Consider the following 18,132-nt stretch of genomic DNA (forward strand, 5'->3'; position numbering starts at 1 on the left):
ACCGATCAAACTTGTCAGAAGCAAAGATCTATCGATCTACTACTCCGTACTTGAGAAGGGCCGGGCAGGCCCGGCAGATTATTCCCCTGAGAGGCTGAGACCACTGGAATGAAGATCGAATCGCGGAAAGGCAGAAAGGCCGGCCTCTCGCGAGGAAGAAAGGTTGGAGGGGTGCCCTGCCCTCGAGGAAGCGACGACGGGATATCCAAGAGCATGTTCGGCGCCAGTCCTTGCTTCATGGGACCCTCTCCGGCCGAGACCCCGATCTAGCTCGCGGAGGCTCGTCTGCGCGCTCGCTCTAGCTAACTTTTGCAGTGTCAGTTTGGCCATGCACGCGCGTCGGGTAGCTTGATGATGAACCGATCAAGCGGCGGCTAGTGATCATCAACTCGGAAGGATCGATATTCACGGGGGCCGGCAGCTGCTGTGTGTTGGGGACGAATGCACTCTTCTTGCTCTTGACCGAAATCTCCTTTGCTTTTAGCCCTAGAGAAACTAATGTAGTTGTAGCTCCCAATGCCCGGTCTTCTCCTACCGATAGGTGGAAGGAAGTACCGTCTGATCTCATCCGGTATCTCCTCGTTGAATGTAGCTAGTTTTACTAATGTGTCTCTTAATTTTAAAAAAAATCGTTTTTACTGTGCCAATATTTACTGCCCTCGTGGCTTCCATACAGTCCACCGCGCATTGCCATCCAACATCCGCCACTTCCTCCCGAGCCGCAACTTTGCACGACCTAAAGACCCCAGAACGCTTCAAGAGGGCCACTTGTTGGCCCAGTCGTCGTTCCGACATCCAGCGCAAACCGACCCTATATCGAGTCACGTCGATCAAGCCGACAGCATCACATCACATGCAACACAAAAGATCGCAATCATCTTATGCCAAACCCCGCTACAACTCTTTGAGCCACCACTTCCGTGGTCACCGCCCAGGCATCCCATGCATCACCAAGGGTCACCGCTCCACCATCCCCCGCCCTTCCTAGCAAGACAACATCGTGCGACGATCACCACTCGATGAACGCCCCGAGCCCCTCCGAGGCAACTCCTCAAAGGAGGCGTGACAAAGACGTCGTTGCCGCTCGCTAGCTCTAGCAATGCTAGAACTTGAAGTTTTCACTTGGAGGATCCAAGACCACAACAACATGAGTAAAGCAGAGCACCACGTTGATACCTCCAGGAAGAGAAAACCGGAACTCGCCACTCCCAGAGCCACCATCATCAAAGTAGCATGCCACACAATGTGCCTCCACCATGCAACCTGCTCCAAGAGCGCTACTGTGGCATTACAAAGACGCCTCCCGGCCACTTTCGGCTGAAAAACACCGAGCTAGCCTTGAGCATGGAACCATGTCCTCGGGCCTAGAGATTCGACCGCCTCCACACGCTAGGCACCGCCTTTCATCCTATGTCGATGTCTGTGGTGACGAAGCGACAAGCCCACTTCCCTCTCCTAGCACCACTGATGTGCAATGCCACCTCGGCCACCAAGGAAACCGCCACCACGACCAGATCCAAGTGCATTTGTGCCAGCTCCACTGGTCAACAGAACCCGGCCTCCTTTCAGTGATAAGACCTGCCGGCAATGGAGAGCGGGGAGACCTCTGGTGGCACCAGGGCGTGAAGCCATTGAGTCAGAACCCATAGGGACAACATGGGGTCAGGAGTTATGGTTATATGGTAGCTAATGTCTCATTGTACGTACTAAGTCAAGTATCCCAGTGCTAAACATTTTTCGTTGTGCGAGATATCATCTCTTAGTCACATGTTTTCTGAACATAAATTTTAGCCCGTTTTAAAGAAAATTTTCATAATCGATGCTAGAAACTCTGAAATGGTTGATGAAATACTAGAAGCTCGCCCTACACCTCTCATATCAACAAGCCATATATTGATCCTCATGCACGGATGCTCATTTCGACATGAACCCGTGAAAATGAACGCATGCAACCATCCAATTTTGCCAATATGAACCACACCTTTGAGTAACCAAGCACTAAACGACTAGCTGGCCAGCCGCCAAACTACATTGCATAATGCAGGAGTAATGGAATATGTATGGACGACCTTGTGGCAGGGCCTCAAAGCTGCATTGCTGGGCAAGTCTCCTTTGGCGGTGGCCAGCTTTGGTTACTTCATCAGGCCACTGCCAAAGGAGAACCACCCTGTAATGCATGGGCCCTAGTACGTCAGACTGTGTCTATGTCGTCTTTGCCGCGGCCACTAGATCTGTCCGTCCGAGGTTTCAAATATATAGGGACGCGGCGCCCGTGGCCGCGTAGCGCGTGGTTTGATGCGCCCGCCGGATGGATCGAATCGGCATCATGCCGCAGCACAAAGATTTATGTGCTTTCAGTGAAAGAAAATTAACAGAGGGATATATATATCTCGTGATAAATCAGGACCAGGCGCTCAACTGAGGCAATCGTCCAGAGTGCCGGAAGCGTAGAAGCCGTTTCTGAACAAGATTCAGGGAAGAACGGTTTGGGGGTTCAGTATCAGATGAAAGAGTTTAACATGCCTTGTGATCAGGGTTACATGTTAACAAATTTGAGAACTTGTGCTTTATTTATGTTGTAACATTGCAAATTTGACAAAAAAATTATCCAGGGGTTGTTGCCGGTGGCCAATTCGTGGTCCTGCAGAGGTCTGCCCCTTTATGCCTCGCGTTTCAGTCGATCAGGAAAAGCTACCAGCTGCATGAGTTGAGCTCGAATAGAGAAGATCCAATGGAATGTACCATCTTCAGACCATGAGAAAGCCTGGAGTTTGTGGCTCGCCAAGGGCCAACACAAAGCATAGCTGTTATTATTCTCTTCTTCCTTCCGTGCTTCCATGTGGAATGCCTCGGTGAGTTGAACAGCAACAGCTCAGTTGAAAAGCTAGCTACAGGGCCAAGAACAAAATCTCTTCATATCTTTGATATCGAATACCTCGGTAATTCAGTGCTGCTGCTCAGCTGTAAACAAAACTTCTGCTTTGTTATGCTGCTGTTACATTGCATCACATCACTTCACATACTTGGTTTTTGCTTGCACTGGCAGAAGGTGCCTGTACTGAAGATCAGTAAAAGGCAGGAGGCAGATTGAGCAACAAGGATAACCATTATTCCTGGGCACATTCCAAAGAAGAAACCCTGGATAGAGAGACCACCGGCGAGAAAGGCAGCTCCTCTAGAATAGTCATCGACTGGCCTCGGAGCATATGCCATATTGGATCCGCATCCCGAGGCCTGACCGCGTGCTATATAAGCAAGGTCAAGGCACAGAATGTGTTCATCGACGAGTGTCAGAACATCTCATTCTTGTGTCCACACAGCATGTGAATCCCAGGGCGCTTCTCCTTTGGCACGGTGGCATGTACCTGCAATGGAGTCAGCCAGGTGAGGATGCAGGTGAAGCTCCAGGCTTCCGTGGTGCAGCTCGCAAGCCGTGCGTGCCAAAGGAGAATTGCCCTGCGATTCCCCTAGCTGCTCTGAGTTCCGATGTCTGATCTACCAGGTGAATTATCCATACCTAGAGTGCGATAATACTAGTACCTTGCAGCCTGCAGGTGTAACCACACTTGAAGATTATTGCTCAGCCAAAGAATGGACTTCATGGAGATTCGTCTACCTGTTAAACCATATACAACTACAATGGCCTACACCCCTACAGCTTCTAATGATTACAGAGAATAAATCAGGGATTAAGTTAGCTACATGTAGAATCACGTTGCCCACAGCCACATCGTCTCTTATCTTGGAGATTTTGTTGAAATGCACCTTCCGCACAGGACGAGCCTTGAGAGAGCTCGTGATCTTCGCGTCCTGATCTTCTTCAGTGCTGAGAGCTGTAGTGAAATGTTACCTTGTCAATCTACAGGGATGAGCAAGTATCTCCACAAAGATAAAGATGATCCAGGTATATTCTATGTTAATAACAAGATTTTTATCCCATGACATACAGCTAATCTTCAGCCTTCAGTCAGGTATTAAATTAAGAGATCTTGCTGAAGATTATCCTTTTGAAGAACGACAGCTCTATTAGCACTCTCCCTTCAAGCTACTATCTTTTGGAATCATATATTCTACTGGTTTTAGTTAGTCAACTATATGCATGGTGATCCCTAAAGGGAACAACTCTTCAAACTTCGAAGAGGGTTTGTTCAAGAGGGACATGCGAACAATTTTCAAGGTATCCAGACTTGATGTGTTGCAAAAGACTTGTGACCTTGGATACTGACAATATTTTTTCCACGTTGTATGCAAATGACTAATTTTTTAGGACAACTATCACATGACTTGTTTTGTGGAACAGAAAATATTTAAACCACCTTAGGACTGAAGTTTGTCGATTGGTATGATCCCAGGTGATTTACCTTCCGTCTAGTAGTGCTTGAAGCTTTCCAACAAAGCAGACTCGACCTAGGCTCCATTCTCCTGTAAATAGATTTAACATTAAAAATCATATTCTCGGACTGAATACTGGGACTTTTCACATATCAATATTGTGGGTGCAAACTAAATGACCCCCAAGCTCCATCCATGGAGAATAATAAGAGAGTTCAAGAGATGTAATTGATTGTAGCATGGCATTACTTACAAATTCTCTTGCTCTAGCTTTTCTGCTATTGACATGGCCTTTTGTCTGGACCAGCCTCCTTGTTGAGAACAAGCTTCCGCCCTATTAATAACATGAGCAAGAGATACCTTGCCTCTTACTATGTTTTTTTGTCGATCATGTTCATTATCTTCATTTATTCCTCCTTGAGGAACTATGTTTTCTTGGTTTTGTGATGACAAAGCTGCTGCTCCCCATACACTCTCTTTTCTTCTTCTATCTCTGGCAACAGCACCATTATCTGGTTCACCGTACCATCCCATTTGAGAAGGACCCACTTCAATAATTTCACCTTCAGTCAGTATGTGTGGATCAGACTGCATCCATCGTGTCTGATTTGAGCTAGCACCCTGGGCCATGCTTCCTTTCTGAAGCCTCCTAATTAAATTCTCACCTCCAGAAGAAACTGAACTATGTTTAGTGAAAGACCTCCTTAATGCGATGTTGGAAGAGCTATCCTCCCGGTAAGGTGAAATAGCTGAATCACCTCCCATGTCATCCTTTGATTCGTATCGGATTTCTAGTATTATATTAGAAGAAAGAACAGACTCAAATGCTTGCAAAATTTGTCCCCTAGACTTTTCAGCCTTGGATTTATTCACGTGCGAGCTGAACGTTAACTGCACAGTTGGTGCTGCAGGAGGAAAAGAAAACACTGTTAGAATAAAGATCATTAGAAACGTTTAAATGTCCTTAGAATAGCACAAGTTCACATATTTATAATTTGAATCTGGTAATAGACATGCTTAGTTAATTATACTTTTCTGCATGTGTTTCAGTGAAACTTCAACACAGTTTTAAACTTGCTCACAAGCTAGAAGAACTTGTTAAGTCAAGCATGAAAATTCTGTTACCTATGGAGATAGATACTGTTTTAGTTTTGTGGGATGGAAGCAAGACATCCATCGGTAGCATAATTAATATCAACAAATTCCACTATATTAGTTGATTACCAACTGCTAACATATGAAAGCCAGGCCAGTTCTATTATATTGTATGATTATTGCATATATACACTGCTACTTGTAATTTCACTTGTAACTCTTTTTAGCAAATTAGTACTGATGAGAACAAATATTTCCTTGGGCATATTCTGAGATGGAAACTTTGACACACCATAACCAACAATACAAAACAGAAATGAGAATAAGAAGGAACCTTACCTGTGCCAAGGCTGACAGAAATCACACGTCCCTCTTTAGCCATCATTTTTCTCAATGAATCTGACTGAATATTCTCTAGAACAGCCTGCCAAATCATATCATTGTCAGTTTTGCTGCATTTAGATCTTTCATTCACTCTGGTAGCACTCGATGACAATATACAGCCATCTGGTGTATGTTCCCTGGGTCTCCTTCCACCAATATAAGTGCTTGCCATGACGTTACTCGAACAAATCCCTGCATTAGAATTTCTGTACTGCTGATTTCCCTGATCAGATGCTCTTGGTAAACCATGGTGACCAGCATATATCTCATTACCCTGGTTAAAACTTGTACTTGTTGATGAACTCGGCAGTATATATTGTTTATCAGGAGCAAGCTGAAGCAGAGCAGCAGTAAGCCAGGTCATTTTATCGTTAGAGAGCCTCAGCTGTTTTTCAGCTTCAGACAATGTCTTCAAGGCCTGGCGCAGTCTTTCCATATCTTCCTTTGATACTGTGACAAGTATATAAAATGTTACATTGTTAAAACAAAATATTTACAGCAGCAGATTTTCAGAGAAAAGGTAAGTTATTCACTAGTTAGTCCAACATTATTAATAATACAGTACTTTTCCTGTAAGAGATAGGTGTCAATAGAAAAAAAAATTCCTGACCGTCAATAAATTAAGTATTACCAAAGGAAGATTTGTGAGAAATCTAATATTGAAAAATCCATTGGTAAAGAAAAGGTTGAAATAAGATTTTGCTGTAACACATGGCTTAGGTGCCAATTACCCTCTGCGGTAAAATCCATTCGAAACAAAAGTAAATAAATGAAAAGGAGTAATGTTGCTTACAGGTTGGACGTTTGAAGAATCTTCGACGAATTCTTTCTTGTGTGAATGTGTAGGTACCAGCAAGGATGTCAGTTATTATTGTTGCAAGTTGAGACATCAGCGACAAAGGCTCAACACCTGTTTCAGTAATATCACGTAAAGTTTTGACTGTGTTGGCAGTGTCAGCAGACAGTGCCAAATCAAGCAAGTTTACCAATTTATCATCAGAAACCAAGCCAACCTGTCCACAGGCAAAAAAATAAGTTGTTACTGCCAGGTAAACTTTCACACGAAGTATTAGCCGCGGTAAATATACTTGCAGAGTTACAGGTTACTTCTCTTGTTAGGTGCATATCACTACATTAGATTATAAGAGGTACTCCCTCTGATCCAAAATTCTTGTCGTTGTTCTCATGAATTTAGGATCAGAGGGACTGAGGGAGTATTTAGGAAGAAGCATTCTATTAAAAAAAAAGCTTTGGTGATTCTAGTTGTGAATCTTAACTTTCTCACTGAAATATTTATTTCTTTAGCCAAAGTTCATATGTCAAAATAGTAAACAAATTTGAAGAGAAATTTGAAAAACATGAGAACAATAGCATAGTATCATTAATCATCTTAATAGCATGCTTCCGAGTTATAGAAGCAACAGCTGCCCAAACTAAGGAATTCTTTACCATTCCATTTTACCCTGAAGTTATTTGATAATACATATTGTGTCTAATAAAGAAGTTATTTTATGAGTAATTATCAGGTAACTTACAAGTTCTTGAACAAGAGACATTGAAATTCTCTGCCCCAGCAAACTCAGTTGATCCAATGTCATCTCTGCATCCCTCAATGACCCGTCTGATCGGGAAGCAATAAGTCTCAGTGCATCTCTATCAACATCTAGGCCGTCGCTAGTACAAATCCACTGCAAAGTGTTGACAATGTCACATTCCTTCAGTTTGGGAAAGAAGAACTTTTGGCACCTTGACATAATTATATGTGGGAGATCGAGATTGGGGCTGATGAGAATGAAAACTACACGTCGAGGTGCACGCTCAACAACTTTCGATATGACACTCCACGTATCAGGCGGCAATGTGTTGCAATCATCCACTATAAACACCCTGTGCTGGGCCGGTGCTGGAGAAAGCATCACATTGTCAAGGATATCCACAATGCTGTCCAGGTCGATGTTGCCGACAGGTCCAATCTCCACCAAGCTCCTACTCTTTCCCAAATTGTGAGCGATACAAGATGCACATAAATCACAAGGCCTCGGGTGCTCACCAGAATGGCAATTCAGCGCCTTTGCAAACACCCGAGCACACGATGTTTTGCCTGTACCGTGCGGTCCATAGAAGACATAAACCAACCCAATCTTCCTCCTCAGGATGGCATTGGACAGCGCCTGCACAACCAGGCTCTGCCCAACAACGTCCTTGAAAGTCCTGGGTGCGTACTTCTGCGTGAGGCTCCGGTGCCGGCCATGCTGCGAGCCCCGGGACTTCTGCCCCGAACGTGCCTCGGACATGAGGTCCGAATCCAGCTCGCTACTCTGATTAGAGAAAATCCCGAGCTCGCCAGAGAAGCTCCTGGAAACACCACGGATGCCATTGCGCATGCCCTCGGCGAGCAGAGGCAGAGAGTCGGAATCTGAACTGGTCGAGGAAGTCAGCCTCGCGGTGACCGGGAAATGCGGATGCGAACGCGACCCGTTCATGTAGCCACAGGAGGCCGCGGAGGTGGCGGCTTCGGACCTCCGCCCCGCCCCGGCCCCCGCCGCCGACGCCGACTTGGGGTCAGACAGGCCGCACGAGAGGCTCCGGCCGGCCATGTCGAGGATGGACCTGCTGCGGTGGTGGAGACGCGACCAGTTCCAGGGGATGCCGCACACGTTGCGCGAGTCCTGCGACGCTTGCGGCTGCAGCTGCTGCAGTAGCTCCTCGCTGCCGTCGCCGTCGCCGCCTCCGCCGGCCGCGAAGAAATACTTCTGGCCGCAGACAGCTTCCTGGGAGCTAGAGTTGGCGGAGAAGGCGGCCGCCGCCGCAGCAGCGGGGCGATCTAGAGCGGCGGCCGCGGAGGGCACGGCGCGGCGGCCGGACCCGCGCTTGAACCGTCGGCGCGGGCGGCGGGAGGGCTTGGGCTGTGGGTTCTCCGCGAGCCGGTCCAGCAGGGTCTTGAGCGCCCCGCGGTCCGCGTCGGCGTCGGCCTCAGCGGCGGTGGCGGCGGCGGCCCTGGACGAGGAGTCGTCGACGGAGCGGCGGGTGGAGGGGTCCCGCAGCGAGCGCGAGCGCTGCATCGCGAGGAGGTCCCGCATCAGCGCGGCGGAGGAGGCCGCCGAGGGCGACCCCGTCGGGCTGCTGCGGCCCCTCCTCCCGGACGCGCCGACGCCGCCGTGCGGGGCCTGGTGGTGGCGCAGGTGGATGCAGTTGGTCAGGTGCGCGTGCCCGCGCAGGTGGTGCTGCTGCTCGCCGCCGCCGCTGGCGCTGGCGCTGCTACCCCCTGCGCCAGCCTCCGGCGCGGCTGCTGCTGGCACGGGCATGGTGTCCGGCGCTGATCCGCAACGAACTCAAGTTGGGCTAATACTCATCTGGGCTACGAGATTCGCGGCGTCTCGGCTGGTGTGCTCTCCCCTCACAGCGGTGGGAGTCGTGGCAGAGGAGGAAGAGCAGGAGGAGGGTGGTGGCCTAGTTTACTCTACTGGGGGTGGGGACTGGGGTGCGCCGGGCCGCGTGCGGGAAGTGTCTGTGAGTGTGAAGCTGTAGCCTGTAGGGCTGCACGTTACATCTTGGGGACTTGGGGCAAAGTACTTGTGAAATGTAAAAAAGGCAGGAGGCAGGAAAGCCTCTTTGATTTTATATATTTAAAATCGCATAAAAAAATATAAAAATAGTGCAATGTCATGGCTGACAGGCTGGGTGTGTGTGTCACAATTGAGTAATATCCTATTTGGTTTGGAGTAATCTTGTATGAATTTTTTTGAGACTTCTACCCCTTAGGCTATTTTTCTACATGGGACATTCGGTTGACGGATTTGGTATGGTACACAACGTTTATGAGAAAAACGTCTTTCTAAACTTGTTTCCGAGGATTCCTAAAATGAAGCCTCGCCTCATGGAAAAGTTTCTTGTGCAAAAGAAAAGCACGAAATGCCTACTCTACCGGCAAAAGTATGGTACCGCTCTTCGAGATGGCAAATAAAAGGGGGAAAAGTAAGGGAGATCTGTTCGCTCCCGCGGCTCCAACGACCAGCCATCTCGTCTTCTCGGCAGCTCCGTCTTCTGCGCCTCTACGGCAAGGCTGGGCTCCATCGTCTAGGCCATGGCTCTTGGTTCCTCTTATCTATTTACAAACTTGAGCAGACACGGCATGGATGATCCCGCCAATTTTCTCATCTAGTTTCGTTCATACTTGCATCCTATACAAAAACAGAACCAAAATCTATTTGATTTTTTTGCACGAAGTAAAAATAATAATATTTCCAAAATAGTTGATTCGATGAAAGTTTCAATTAAATTAGTGTAAATAAATTCATATAAAAATTCCATGTAGGATTCCATCTGCAAATCAAACATGCATCCTGAAAGGAAAAAATTCTAAGGTTCTACTAAATTTATGGGGAATCTTTTGAATCAAAGAAGCCTTAGGTCCATTGGGAGCTTGGCCAATGGCCACACTTTGATGTGAAGAAACTCCTAATAATTCCCTCCTTTTCAAAAACCTCAGGTGACAAAGTTCAAGTCTATTACATCCAAGTGATCCCTTGGAAGCCGGTTGGCATGGCATGCCACTCCATTCTCAGGCTCTCGCACTGAGAAGATATCAAGTGTGCTACCGTGCTCCCACGGTAGCACCTCTAAAAAGTTTTCAATTTTTTTAAAATAAATCGAGTAGGTTCATAAGATATGTGTCTACTATGTCACAAAGTTTCAACTTCAAATTCATTACATGCACAGAAAAACAAAAAAGACAAATCTAGATGTGAGTAGCTCGCAAAAAGACAAACAAAAGACAAAATTTATGGCAGACATATCTTATGAACCCACTCAATTTATTTCAAAAATTTGAAAACTTTTAAAAGTGCTACCGTGCGTTGGGAGCACCGGATATCTTCCCACTCTGCAGACTGGTGGTGCTTCCCAGTTCCAACCGTTGGTTATCAGTGGACACAAAAAGGACAAAACAAACATCACTGCGCTGACTCACCGAGGCAACGTGTCATGTCATTTTTGTTTCTGGTCGTGCATGTAAAACGGAAGCAAGCAGGAATGGATTAATTTGGCGATGCTCAAAAGGAAATAGGAAATAGTGTTGCGCCCCTTTTTTCGGGATCCTTTTCGTTTCATTGGTATGGCAAACTTAATTATTTTTTTGAAAGGAAGGCAAACTTAATTTGTCTCGTGATATTGTCAGTTCGTCTCTAGTTTCCTTGTCCCGTTTAATTGACCGGCTAGTTTGAGAATTTTCTCAAAATTTAATTCGAAGATATAGAAATTCCTACTCCCTGTTTAATAAGCAAACGGTAAAGCACTGGTCACCTCGATCCTCCTCTGCTGCTTTTCCTTTCTAACTCTAAGGAGTATACAACATGACTAGACTTCGAGATGATTTGTCCCACGTACTGACGTACTGACACATACTGGTGTGAGTCTAGCTGTAACAAATTTTGACGGACTTTTATTTACGAACCCGTAACAAATCATCATACAAATTATGACATAGCCTCACTCGGTTCAAAAGAAACAAAACATAAATAGAAAAAAAAAACTTAGAATCCGTAGGATGTCACTTGTCATTCAAAGAATTGGTGCAACTTCATTCCTATGAAAAAAAGACGTTAAACTTAACGTTGGGTTTCCTTCCGAAACAAGGAATTCAATGAAATCCCTAAAAAATCATTTTGTTTGTTTCCTGCGAAAGAATGCATCTACAATGAATTTTCTTATGTAATCCTCAATCTTCTAGATTTCGTATGAAAAATCCTACAAAATGAATGAGGTCATATAGCATTAATCTTAACTTTATGAGAGTAGCACACGTGTCATGCCGGCCTGCTTCTCGCATCCCTGTAGATATTTTTTCCTGTGAAAATTGATTACTACTCAAATGATGTTTGACCAAAATAAATATATTTCCCGCCAAATACATTCCACCATAAATACTCAGTAGACCGAAAAAACAAATTTTCAGAAAACACGGTTGATGAAAATTCAAATGTCCCGCCTAAATGCTTCTCCGTACTCCCTATTTAAGTACCATACCACCGGGTGGATAAAGTGCGCATAGCCTCATCGGCAAGACCCAAGCCAAGAAAAAAAATGAGAATTGACCTGAACTCTCTCCCTCCAGAGGAGCCTCCAATATTGCTTGACCTTAACAGGGAGCCCGCAATAGAAGTAGAGGAGTCTAACCATCATGAATCAAGCATTGATGCATCAGGTTTGTTCATCTACTAATTTGCACTGATTGGAGACTTTTGAACCAATTCAATTTAGCAAGATTTCGTTTGATAATTATTTTAACTTACTCCATGATGGCAATGGTGAAGGTCGAGGTGCTCTTGATGCTTTGGACTTGAATGAGCCTGCACCACAATTTGGTTAGGTTTTTCTTTTTCTTTTGTATGATTGATAACTCACGAAAACGTGCAACTCACATGTATTTTTTTTTCAGATCTTGGCGAACAAACCGGTTTTGTATGACGGCAAAAGAAACAGTTTCTGGACAATCGTAAAAGAAAGTGTGTTTACAAAGCTTTACTTGAAAAGAGCAGAAATGGCAAGTTGCCTGGAGACGCCACTGCTGAGGTTGCTGCTCGATTTGGAGCCAACATATGGACAGTGAGGAAGATCTGGAGGGATGCCAAGAAGCAGATAGCACTTGGCATGCAAGTTGATGTGCGTCACAAAAAACCCCGATGCAGTCGCAACATTGTTCAGTTGGATTCGCCGAGCTTTCCAGTGAGCTCCACGCCGCGCTTGCAGGCAAGCTCCACGTCGTGGGCCCTCTTGTCGCCCCAACACCCTGCCTTTGAACCCTTCGCTGCCATGAGCGCAACCAAATTCCCACCTTTGAACAACGCCTCAACCTTCCACCTCATCCCGTCCCATCTTTAGAGCCCCCATCGTCCTGAGATCCAGATCCACTGCCGTCTTTCATCGCTTTCTCTCCGCTTGAGCCACTCATTCGGCTCTTCATAGAACCCTGCCATGCAAAGAGTTGGAACAAGAGGAGAACGTCATGTGAGAATTGCTAGATCTAGAGGATTGATCTGCGGAAGAACCAGATGCCGGCGTTGGAGTAGAGAGATGGAGAACGAGTCAAAGTTGTGACCGGTGGAGGCGATGCGAGAGACATCTCCCTTGGACGTACCGGCATTAATGAGTAGGAGTAGATTTTTGCATCGGGGTCCAGTTGTAATAAAGACATTCCTGTAAAACTCTCCAACGCTAATAAATATTTGTTCGGTTCACCCCAATCCCCTCGATCGGTGAAGACTAAGAAAGACTGAGAGGAAAAATGAAATGTAGTCCCTCTCAATTCCAAGCCATTTTCTCTGAATTGGTGATGTTTGGGTTGGGGCCTACTCTGTCTTTTACATGGCAGGGATATGAGTACTGGTTTATTTCTGCTTGTTACCCTTACCCAGTGTGCTTTAACTTGCATTACCAGTAAACTTAAGAGACTAACATGTGAATTAACTACATGCTCTTTCGGTGACCGCACCTATGTTAGCTGACGAGAGCATTATCACCGTAGGATTGGTTTGCACGTGGCAGCCCACGCTAGTAAACCTACCGTCAATCAACTGTTGGTAGTGTACCGAGCACGCGCTGCACGGACGACACGAAGTGCCACCATCGTACTCACTCAACCACACATGTTCCCCGGCTGTTCCTTCCTTCCCCGATCGGACGGACACGAGCGCACGGCAGAAATTCGGCCAGCCTTCTCCCGTTCTCCGGGACACATGATGGACGACCGACCGTCCGATTGGCTCGTCGAACGTTCGGGAAATCAATGCGTCCTCTGTATATGCATACGAGGGGGGATGGTACTGCTACAAGGGCCCCAAATTTATCTTCTTGAAATAAATCGGTGGGCGCAGTTCACAATTTCACATGCCGCACCGGACGGGCGACGAGTCGGAGGAGACGGGGACGAGCGGCATGTACACGGGCCCGAACGGATAGTCGATCGGGGAAGAAACCGGTAGACCCACACGGAAGGCTTTGGATCTTTGATTGGACCGATAATTGTTGGGTCATTATTTTTTTCCTACGACGGCAAGAGAGAACTGTGGTTCAACGGGTCGTGTCTTTTTTTTTTTTTTTAAGGAAACGACGTAATCACTCACACACACGCGCGTGCACTCATCCCTATGAACGCATGCACGCACATCCTACCCCTATGAGCACCTCCAAGAGACTGAGCCACCGGCCGATCATCTTAAGATTGATGAAATCACCACAGACGCCTCGTAGTTGACGGGTACGCCACTCCCACTGAAAACACAACGCCGGTTAAAGCCTAAATAAATTCAGAAAATACGAGCACACATGTCAAGTCTGTGCCTTAAATTTGAGTGGGTTCCACCGCAAGGAACCAACGTCTCAGTTCGCAACGTGGTGGTGTCTCTAGCATCGAAATCAGAACATGAATGGCCTCCTCGATCCTCCCTCCACCGCGGTTCAAAGCTTGAAAGTTTTCGGAACAAGAGATCCGACTTCGCGGAGACAGAGGAAAAATGCCATGGCAGAGTCGGAGAAGAGAACAGCAGTACGAGTAGTACGTAGCTTCGGTACGCCACGAGTCAAACCTCGAAGCCTGTCCGTTTTCTTAACCCTGTTCTGCTGCGAAGACGTGAGCACCACTCCACGTCTCCACCACATCACAAGCGGTGCGTACAAACAATACTCTTCTTGAATAATTCTTCTCCTTCTTCTTCTTGGATTGACACTTGACAGTGCTCTGCTGTGCTGGGGTGGTCGATTCCTCGTTAGAGGAGTAGATTCGGTTCCACGGAGAAAAAAGAAAGAAAGATCATGGCCTAATCGTGTCCCATTAGGCAGGATCTCCTGCCTAACTTCACGCTGACACGAACAAATGCTACTCACGTACGTATAGCTGGGAATCTGTGCACGGAAAACCAAAACAACGTGCACGCCGCAGCGCTCGTGCCTCCCCCATCCGCTCGTCTTTTCTTTCTAACGCACAAGCACAGCACACACATCCCCGGACTCCAGATCCACAAACATACATACACAGCGGACAACTGGCCACTTGGTAGTAAAACAGAGCCAAAAATGCTGCTGTATCATGCTCATCCTATCCAGCGGTCCTGCCAGCTTACGTGCTTTGGCGGCTTCCTGCAGCCGCCGTGGCGTTCCGTCATCCCGTCTTGCAGTTTGTTCAGTTAAGTATTCCGTAGTTAACAAGCCTCAGCGACAATGATACTCTCGCAATCATTTTTGCATACGTAATTCTTTTTTCCTCTTCTTTTCTTCCCAAAAAAAAACATCTACAGAAGCACAGCCAAAACTGTACGACTGTATTGCTGCTAAGTCTCGTGCGCCGGTTTTTCACATTTCAGTACAACTGCAGGTCTGCAGCTTAATTTATCTGAACTGTTGTAAGTGCAAACATGCAAGTAGACCAGAATCGGTGACAATATCGGTTCAGTTTAGCAAACAGCATATAACCATAGAGCACTTCTAGTTCGTGGATGTGAATATGACCCTGAATCAGGCGACCAAACAAGCGATCTTATATCATTTACATGGATCTGTTTTCTGTTTTTCCCTTTCTCGAACACTCGTATATATGTTTGTACTAGAGACTATTCTATGTTCATCTTGCAAGTACTTATTCAGCCGACGGGGATCAGGTTTGTTGGCTCACTCAAAACATACTTGGGTAGTTCATACTTCGCACCTGCATCACGGTTTTCATGGTCATGTATCATTAGTTCTCTAGTATGATATATAGCTGAAATAAATAGTATAGATGATGAGGGCACAAGATATAATGTGTGTTCTAGAGAGAACTAATTAAGCAAAATAATAAAGCTGGCAAAGAGAAAACAATAACTCATTGTGAAGATACACTTACCTCTCTCATCGTAACAAAGCGTAAGGTCAGAATTCGAGACGATGACCCCAGCACTGTCCACTATTGTTTGGGCAAGAGGTAAATCAGCTTCTGTGGCAGCCCTAAGCGCATCCCAAATCTCTGTAGAAATACACAGTAACTTACCACCAGGGAAGTACATTGCTACATGTAAAAAACGGTGTTCAAAGATAAAACATGTAACATTATCAGGGGCTCATGAAAAGTTTCTCGTACTCTAAATCAGACTGAGCAAAGATTACCCAGCCGAGTAAGTAGATTGAGGAGCTACAAACTGAGCAATACGACCTGATTCCCTGTGACACTAGGATGTTATTGACATTTTGTTAAATATTTTTTTACATTTCATATGGCTTGGAAACCATGTGCTGCTAGCTAGTACCAATGAATTCAGGAGCCACTACATAACAAAAAATAGATCTTGTTATTGAAGAATTTTACTTGGACAAACTAAACCAAATATACAGGACAGTGATCATTGAAGCAGGAAGAGGGAAATATATATACTGAGAACAAAGACATGTCCGTACCAAATTTGACAGGTTTAGTAGTATCAAATAAATTACAGAAATGTTACTGGTAGAAGAGTAACTTGAGACAACACAACCCACTCACCCAGGTTAGATCTCACTCATATCCATCCTAAATGTTGTGGGAATTATTCTTATCCCACATGACTCTAAAAATAGATTATTAACTCCCGATAAGCTCCAAGGAAACAGTTACATACCTTTCTGGCCACCATAGTGTGGAGCTGTGTCCCAGAATTCATCACGCATCTGTTTGAGTTGAGCTGGTGTTAATGGTTGAGTATGTTTCCAAGGCTTTGGCTTTCTTAGCTTCTTTCCGCTCTCTGTATTAATGAGATAATATTGAAAAATAATTATTGAATAAATCCAACATCAAGTTATCTTGTCAAAGAGAACTCAAAAGAACATCCACATGTCAGGATGTAGTGCATCAAACTGATAGTCAGGAAGCTAGTCCAGGAATTATTGTCTACTGATAAAAGCAGGATGCCCTTCTTTTAACTTTTTGCAGAAGAATACTTCTTTTAACTTGCCACAATAATACCTTTTTTTCACTACTAAAAAACTAAAACCTTTTTATTACAGACAACCTTTCTCTGCAAATGTGCAAGCATTTTTGTAAATGGATATCTTACAATTTTTAGAGTTCGCACAAACAAAACCACACTTCAGTTTGGCCTTCATGTAGAGCATCGATACCAGTTCATACAACTCCCTCGAAAAGTTTGACTAATGCTAAAAGTAGGCAGCACTATATCAATAAACACTACAGAGAAAATAAATAAAGGGGAAAGGTGGTCACTTTAAATAGTTGGGGAAAAAGCTAGTCTCTTTAAATAGTACGTAAACCAAAAGCATTAGTGCGGCTTTCTGAAATGCTCCACCTACTAAAGTATTGGGAACTAGATACGTCATTAGCTATTGATGAAAAGAAATTGTGCTTAATCAGAAGAAACGCCCTTTTATCATAGGATAAACCGTCACTTCAGTTGTCTCATCCACTTATCTTTCCTTTTAAAAGATAGCTACAAATTAGAAACGTTTTGTCGTCCTATAGAATAATACTATCATGTCATCTGGCTCAGAATACTGAAACTTTTGTCTCTCACCACTAGCCAAATGCTACCTCCACGAGGAATTTCCACTACTCAGTCATGCAACCCAGCAGCAAATCAACACCAAGAGGACAACCAACAATCATGCAACCCCGCAGCAAATCTAACAGCAAACCAGATCATAGTACTAATTCACAGCTTAAACGATCGGATTTAAACAAATGAACCTTAAGAAAATAAATAAATAATTTCTGCCACCGCGAGAATTCTAGCACTACGACGTGAATTGATAGCTTAAGCGGTCGGATTTAAACGGTTCCGACTTCCGAGCCCGTTTCACGAGAACTGAGAAGACAGATCAACAGACGAGTTAACCGTACTAGTCCTAGCCCTAGATAGATGCAGTTCCCGGGTGCAATCCAAATCGGATCTCAGTATATAAGAACGGAAGAACAAGCAGGAAAAGATAGCGCCGAGGAGAAGAACATTGGAATACCATCAACTCTGGGTTTGGATCCAGCGCAGCCCATGGCGGCGGTCGCCGATCAGGCGCACATGCGGCGAGCCCCTCCAGAAGCTTCTGGGCGCGGAGCCGGATCTCGCGGCGGGGGGCGTGGGGAAGGAGAGCGAGGGCGGTGGGTTAAAGTTGAAGCAGAGGAGAACCGGTGACGCGAAGCATCAGCTTCAGGCCTTCAGCGGCATGTGAGTGGCGGAGCGAGAGTGCAAGCCGAGGAGAAATAGAATAGGGGAGGTGAGGTGTCCCACCACGTCACTAGACAACGTGGCACTGGGACCACCGACAGCTCTCTGACTGCCACGTGGTCGGTTCTCTGGAGCTTATGCC

General features: G+C 45.7%; 2 protein-coding genes and 1 non-coding gene across 4 annotated transcripts; 1 reads left to right on the top strand and 2 right to left on the bottom strand.

Annotated features, from left to right (window-relative positions):
* The first annotated feature begins 3,325 nt into the window (after positions 1-3,325).
* On the top strand, positions 3,326-3,465 carry MIR399C (microRNA MIR399c). Its single transcript, NR_127116.1, has one exon. It is a non-coding gene; the product is annotated as a microRNA MIR399c (primary transcript).
* A 31-nt stretch (positions 3,466-3,496) lies between these two features.
* Positions 3,497-9,320, bottom strand: LOC100843955 (protein STICHEL-like 3). Of its 2 annotated transcripts, none has more exons than XM_010232827.3 (6): positions 7,347-9,320; positions 6,605-6,824; positions 5,767-6,261; positions 4,586-5,237; positions 4,317-4,422; positions 3,497-3,833 (listed from the first exon to the last, which is right to left on the bottom strand). In XM_010232827.3, exons 1-6 carry the CDS (start codon positions 9,114-9,116, stop codon positions 3,738-3,740), a joined length of 3,339 nt encoding a protein of 1,112 aa, XP_010231129.1. In that variant the 5' UTR covers positions 9,117-9,320; the 3' UTR covers positions 3,497-3,737. The 2 variants fall into 2 exon arrangements, with proteins under 2 accessions (XP_010231129.1, XP_003566008.1); XM_003565960.4 differs by having other exon boundaries at positions 4,362-4,422; positions 7,347-9,316.
* A 5,884-nt stretch (positions 9,321-15,204) lies between these two features.
* On the bottom strand, positions 15,205-18,004 carry LOC100841833 (ubiquitin domain-containing protein 1). Its single transcript, XM_003567999.4, has 4 exons — positions 17,785-18,004; positions 16,434-16,556; positions 15,686-15,805; positions 15,205-15,508 (listed from the first exon to the last, which is right to left on the bottom strand). The coding sequence occupies exons 1-4, from the start codon at positions 17,816-17,818 to the stop codon at positions 15,444-15,446; spliced, it is 342 nt and encodes a 113-aa protein (XP_003568047.1). The 5' UTR covers positions 17,819-18,004; the 3' UTR covers positions 15,205-15,443.
* Positions 18,005-18,132: the final 128 nt, after the last annotated feature.

This window comes from Brachypodium distachyon, chromosome 2 (genome assembly GCF_000005505.3).
Source record: "Brachypodium distachyon strain Bd21 chromosome 2, Brachypodium_distachyon_v3.0, whole genome shotgun sequence".
Classification (NCBI taxonomy): domain Eukaryota; kingdom Viridiplantae; phylum Streptophyta; class Magnoliopsida; order Poales; family Poaceae; genus Brachypodium; species Brachypodium distachyon.